The 6,000-nt window shown below is 43.7% G+C and overlaps 1 protein-coding gene and 1 long non-coding RNA gene across 5 annotated transcripts in view; one reads left to right on the top strand and one right to left on the bottom strand.

Annotated features, from left to right (window-relative positions):
- LOC133574573 (uncharacterized) overlaps positions 1–583 on the bottom strand; it is a 73,083-nt gene extending 72,500 nt beyond the window's left edge. For both annotated transcript variants that reach the window (XR_009811411.1, XR_009811410.1), the window contains exon 1: positions 424–583. This is a non-coding gene — a long non-coding RNA (uncharacterized lncRNA). The remainder of the gene's footprint in view (positions 1–423) is intronic.
- Positions 1–6,000, top strand: part of coro1cb (coronin, actin binding protein, 1Cb) — a 50,613-nt gene that overhangs the window by 8,020 nt on the left and 36,593 nt on the right. For 2 of the 3 annotated variants that reach the window (XM_061926740.2, XM_061926741.1), the window contains exon 2: positions 3,675–3,874. In XM_061926740.2, coding sequence (XP_061782724.1) covers positions 3,675–3,874 — 200 coding nt within the window. Of the gene's footprint in view, positions 1–3,535; positions 3,555–3,674; positions 3,875–6,000 lie in introns of those variants that run through there. The other variant, XM_072912085.1, reaches the window with a different exon arrangement.

Here is a 6,000-nt window from a genome sequence, read left to right as displayed (position 1 = left end):
GCGGTCCACCGCTGCTAGCGGCTAACAGTTAGCAGCTAGCGGCTAACAATTAGCAACTAGCGGCTAACAGTTAGCAGCTAGCGGCTAACAGTTAGCAGCTAGTGGCTAACAGTTAGCACCAAGTGGCTAACAGTTAGCAGCTAGTGTCTAACAGTTAGCACCTAGTGGCTAACAGTTAGCAGCTAACGGCTAACAGTTAGCAGCAAGTGGCTAACAATTAGCAGCTAACAGTTAGCAGCTAGCAGCTAACAGTTAGCAGCTAGCGGCTAACAGTTAGCAGCTAGGTAGGCTAACAGCAGCTAGGTAGGCTAAGCGGCTAGTTTGCCAGATAGCCATCACTTACAGGGTTTTTTACGGAACAAGAGGATACAAAAAACTGTTTTTATATGGAGATGATATAATATACGCCGAAACAATTCTTACCTGTTTAGTAATGTTGAGGAAATCGTTAAAACGGCGTTCGCCGTGAAATGAATGAATAAAGGCTGTTCACTGCTTCACCAACACCCGGGTGGACCGGCTGCCAGTCGGGCGGGTGGGAAATTGGGAATGCTCACCGCTGGCTATGAAACGTCGTATTTATAACATTTTAAACAATATAAGTCAACTTAGTTTTTTTTTAGCTTTATAATTATTCTGGTTTGGAGAATATAAAATAGGTTATGAGTCTTATTTTCAAAATTATAACACCGCCCTTGTCTTCAATCAACCGGTTAAGATATGAGTTAACAAACGCTCCCTAGCATTGTGGTAGCTAATGTATGCTAACGCCAGCTAGCCGCTATTGTTGTAGCCAGGTGCAGATGTTGCCTGCACATCTGTTGGGCAGACATTGTCCTGCAAAAAACGAAAAGCTGCGGTTTGTTTAAGTCAAGAGGGAGTCCTAAATGTCCCTGCAAAGTTGGACTGACAACAGGGTTCATTTAAATCGGGGGTGTCAAACTCATTTTAGACCGGGGGGCCACATGGAGAAAAGTCTACTCCCAAGTGGGCCGGACTGGTAAAATCACGGCACGATAACTTAAAAATAAAGACAACTTCAGATTGTTTTCTTGTTTAAAAATAGAACTAGCACATTCTGAAATTGTACAAATCAAAATGTTGTTGGAGGTTTTTTACACTTACCGTATTTTTCGGCGTATAAGTCACTCCGGAGTATAAGTCGCACTGGCCGAAAATGCATAATAAAGAAGGAAAAAAACATATATGTCGCATTTTTGGGGGAAATGTATTTGATAAAAGCCAACACCAAGAATAGACATTTGAAAGGCAATTTAAAATAAATAAAGAATAGTGAACAACAGGCTAAATAAGTGTACGTTATATGAGGCATAAATAACCAACTGGTATGTTAACGTAACATATTATGGTAAGAGTCATTCAAATAACTATAACATATAGAACATGCTATACGTTTACCAAACAATCTGTCACTCCTAATCGCTAAATCCCATGAAATCTTATACGTCTAGTCTCTTACGTGAATGAGCTAAATAATATTATTTGATATTTTACGGTAATGTGTTAATAATTTCGCACATAAGTCGCTCCTGAGTATAAGTCACACCCCCGGCCAAACTATGAAAAAAACTGCGACTTATAGTCCGAAAAATACGGTACATGGCGGAACAGGCGGAAGACGGTATATTTAAGAACTACCGCAATGGCGGGAGAAGGCTGCAGCAGAAAAGGGTCCCTAGTCGTCTTGGATTCCATGCCACTGGACCCTGACCCGATTCTGTCAAGGATCGTGTGGTGACTGTCTGTGCACCAGTCTCCACACGTTAAACAAAGTCACGCACAGGCATCCTCCATAAGGGGATACACCCCTACCAGGAGGATCGTCATACTCATTCGAGTGACCGCCGATGATGATGTTGCGGTTAATAATATTCTATCTTTATTTGTCGTTCTTTATATTCTCTAAATAAGTTATGTGATAATGTTCATCAGTCCACTCATTGGTGTTGATTTGCAATCCATCAAGATAAAAAAAATTATATCAAAATCAAATAGCAGTATGTTATTTATGTAGTTTGATCATTTTCCTCGACTGATGTACTAACATCATGTGGTTTATTTTGTACATATGGTATGTACTAGAGATGCGCGGATAGGCAATTATTTCATCCGCAACCGCATCAGAAAGTCGTCAACCATCCGCCATCCACCCGATCTAACATTTAATCAAACCCGCACCCGCCCGCCATCCGCCACCCGCCCGTTGTTATACATCTAATATAGACGATGCAAGGCATTAGTGAGGTTATAAAGCTTTTGCCTGTTAAAGAAAGGAGACTGATCCAATGCAGCACAGACATTCAATGCGTGCCACGCTGTCACGGCCCAGATGCACACCAGTGCGCAATCATATGGGAGCCGCGCCAAGCGCGTGGAGGTGCGATGCCCGAGGCGGCTCCACCCGCGCTCGTGCCCGAGGCTTCAGCGCGCACCGCGGCGGCCATCCTACTCGTCGCGGCCTAGCCCTCGCGGCTCTCGCTGCCGGCGACGGCCGGGTATGGGCCCGACGCTCCAGCGCCATCCATTTTCAGGGCTAGTTGATTCGGCAGGTGGGTTGTTACACACTCCTTAGCGGGTTCCGACTTCCATGGCCACCGTCCTGCTGTCTATATCAACCAGGGTGAGCCCCACCCCTTTCGTGAGCGCACTGCGCGCGGAGTGACCCCTGTTACGCGCCCCCGTCAATAGGGGTGGCGGGCAGGTAAGCTGCGCGGGCGGAGCGCGCGGAGTGACCCCTGTTACGAGCCCCCGGCCACGGGGGTGGCGGGCAGGTAAGCTGCTTACCTGCTGCGCGTGACGCCGGCCGCGGCGAAGGCGGACGAGGCGGGGTGTCGGTGCGGTGGGCGCGGTGGTGACCCTGGACGTGCGTCGGGCCCTTCTCGCGGATCACCTCAGCTACGGCTCCCGGTGGGGCCCTCTCGGGGGAAGGGGCCTCGGTCCCGGACCCCGGCGAGGCGTCCCTTCTCCGCTCCGTAAAAGTGTCCATCTCTTTTTTTTTTTCTTCTTCTGTTGTGGCATATGCAGCAGGTGCCTGCTCGTTTTTCGTATGTGGGTAACAACATTTAACTATGTATATATATTTCCGAATTGGTTTAACTGCCACACGCCTGAATCTATTTAAAATCAAATTTTTTTTTTTTTCAACCGCCCGACCCGACCCGCGGATAAAATCAAATTTTTTTAAATTTCAACCGCCCGATCCGCGGATAATCCGCGGACTCCGCGGTTGTGTCCGCAAACCGTGCATCTCTAGTATGTACCATAAACTACAAAGAATTGCGACATCCAGTGGACACATTTAGAACAGCTGTTTCTTTCATTCAAAAATTTCAGGTTAATTTTTATACTTGGCAAACTTATCCCGTGGGCTGGATAAAACCTGGGCCGTACGTTTTTAAATGGTTCCCAAATTGAGCCATGTCCAATTATCTTGCAAAACATGCCTGGAAAGTGAAAAAACAATGCATTTTGTTTTTTACAGTTACTACTGATATTACGCAGTGATTTTTCTTGTCAATAACAAAATCATGGAGGTTCGTATTAACTGGGAGAATATGCTTGTATTTCATTACAATGTCTTCTATGGCTTGCATCACGTTTTCATTGCATTGCATTCACAAAGATAATAAACACACCGACTGTTTCCGCTGCAGACATGTTGCGGCGAGTTGTGCGACAGAGCAAGTTTCGGCACGTCTTCGGCCAGGCGGTGAGGAACGACCAGTGCTACGACGACATCCGCGTCTCCAGGGTAACATGGGACAGCTCTTTCTGCGCCGTCAACCCCAAATTTGTTGCCATCATCATCGAGGCCAGCGGGGGCGGAGCCTTCCTTGTCCTTCCTTTACACAAGGCGAGTCATAAAAAGTCGACTTATCACCCTATTCCCTATGTGTCAAAGTCAAGGCCCGCGGGCCACATCCAGCCCTTAAATGAATTATTTGTGGCCCCTGGGATGATATTTGATTAGTATCAGAACCGGCCCGCAGGCCACAGCCGCCTGCTGCTGTTTTGCACGCACTAATACTCATCAGTGTTGGGGCTAGGAATTTTCTAAATAAGGTACCAGGGACCCCATCAAGTCATAAAAATAGGGTCCCACAGTAAATCTTTAGGGTCCCACTTTTTTGTAACCATTTAGATCCACTATGGACTGGGCTTTCACAATATTATGCTAGACCCACTCGACGTCCATTGCATCCGGTCTCCCCAAGAGGGGGAGGGGGTCACCCACATCTGCGGTCCTCTCCAGGGTTTTTCATAGTCATTCACATTGACATCCCACTGGGTTGTGAGTTTTTCCTTGCCCTTATGTGGGCTCTGAGCCAAGGATGTCGTTGTGGCTTGTGCAGCCCTTTGAGACACTTGTGATTTAGGGCTATATAAATAAACATTGATTGATTGATTGAAAACAAATGATAAATGTATGCATTATCCTGTTATATCTCGCATTCTATATTGTGTTTTGGAAAAAGGTAGTCATAAACGTTACTTAATTCATAAAAAAATAGTACAAAAGAAAACACATTTTTATGCATATGTAAATGTATTCAGTTGTAAATATTCATTCACTTTCTTCTTTCCTTCATGGATCTAAACTTTACCGCTGCCGCTGTTTTTTCTATGTTTTTATTGTAATATTTTCAGAATGTGTTTGTTCTATTTTTGGCCAAAGTAACACAAAGAAAACAATCTGAAGTTGTCTTTATTTTTTTGTTTTAATGCCATGATTTTAATAGTCCGGCTCGTTTGTGCACAGATTTTCCTCCATCAATCAATCAATCGATGTTTATTTATATAGCCCTAAATCACAAGTGTCTCATAGGGCTGCACAAGCCACAACGACATCCTCGGTACAAAGCACACATAAGGGCAAGGAAAAACTCACCCCAGTGGGACGTCGATGTGAATGACTATGACATACTTGCCAACCCTCCCGAATTTTCCGGGAGACTCCCGAAATTCAGCACCTCTCCCGGGACAAATATTCTCCCAAAAATCTCCCGATTTTCAGCCGGAGCTGGAGGCCACGCCCCCTCCAGCTCCATGCGGACCTGAGTGAGGACAGCCTTTTTTCAGGACGGGAGGACAACAGGGTGACAAGAACTAAATCATCCAGACTAGAGATAAATTGTATTATTATGTTTATCTTACCTAAAAATAAATATATTTACTAATTAAAAAAAAAAAAACGAAATACATTTTTACTATATTTTGCTAAAAACATCAAAATTAATTGTATTTTTATTTGTATTTTTTCTGACTCCTTATTACATCCAGCCATAGAATTATACATTAAAATAAACATATTTGAAATAATTAATTTTAAATTATCATAATAATTCATTTAAAATGACCATATTTAATTATTAAAATAATTGCTTGTTTATCAACAACTTTAGCATTTTATTCATTACATTTTGAAGCTCTCAGAAGCCAAGTTATGTTATATTCCTAAAGATTTATTTATGCAAGTTTGAAGTATCAATTATCTAAACACAGTTTTGTTTGCATATTTTCAGGATATATATATATATATATATATATATATATATATATATATATATATATATATATATATATATATATATATATGTATATGTATGAAAGACTTCACTTGGTGAATTCTAGCTGTCAATATACTCCTCCCCTCTTAACCACGCCCCGCCCCACCCCTGACCATGCCCCCCGCCCCCCACCTCCCGAAATCGGAGGTTTCAAGGTTGGCAAGTATGGACTATGAGAAACCTTGGAGAGGACCGCATATGTGGGTAACCCCCCCCCCCAGGGGAGACCGAATGCAATGGATGTCGAGTGGGTCTGACATAATATTGTGAGAGTCCAGTCCATAGTGGATCCAACATAATAGTGTAATAGCGGCCCCTGAGCTAAAATGAGTTAGACACCCCTGCCCTATTCCCTCATATAGTGTTTGACGCTGTTTGTTTACTCTTGTGGAGAGAGCATCAGGTGCACAAA

Source organism: Nerophis lumbriciformis, linkage group LG32 (assembly GCF_033978685.3).
Source record: "Nerophis lumbriciformis linkage group LG32, RoL_Nlum_v2.1, whole genome shotgun sequence".
NCBI lineage: Eukaryota > Metazoa > Chordata > Actinopteri > Syngnathiformes > Syngnathidae > Nerophis > Nerophis lumbriciformis.
This window is presented reverse-complemented; position numbering and strand designations above follow the sequence as displayed.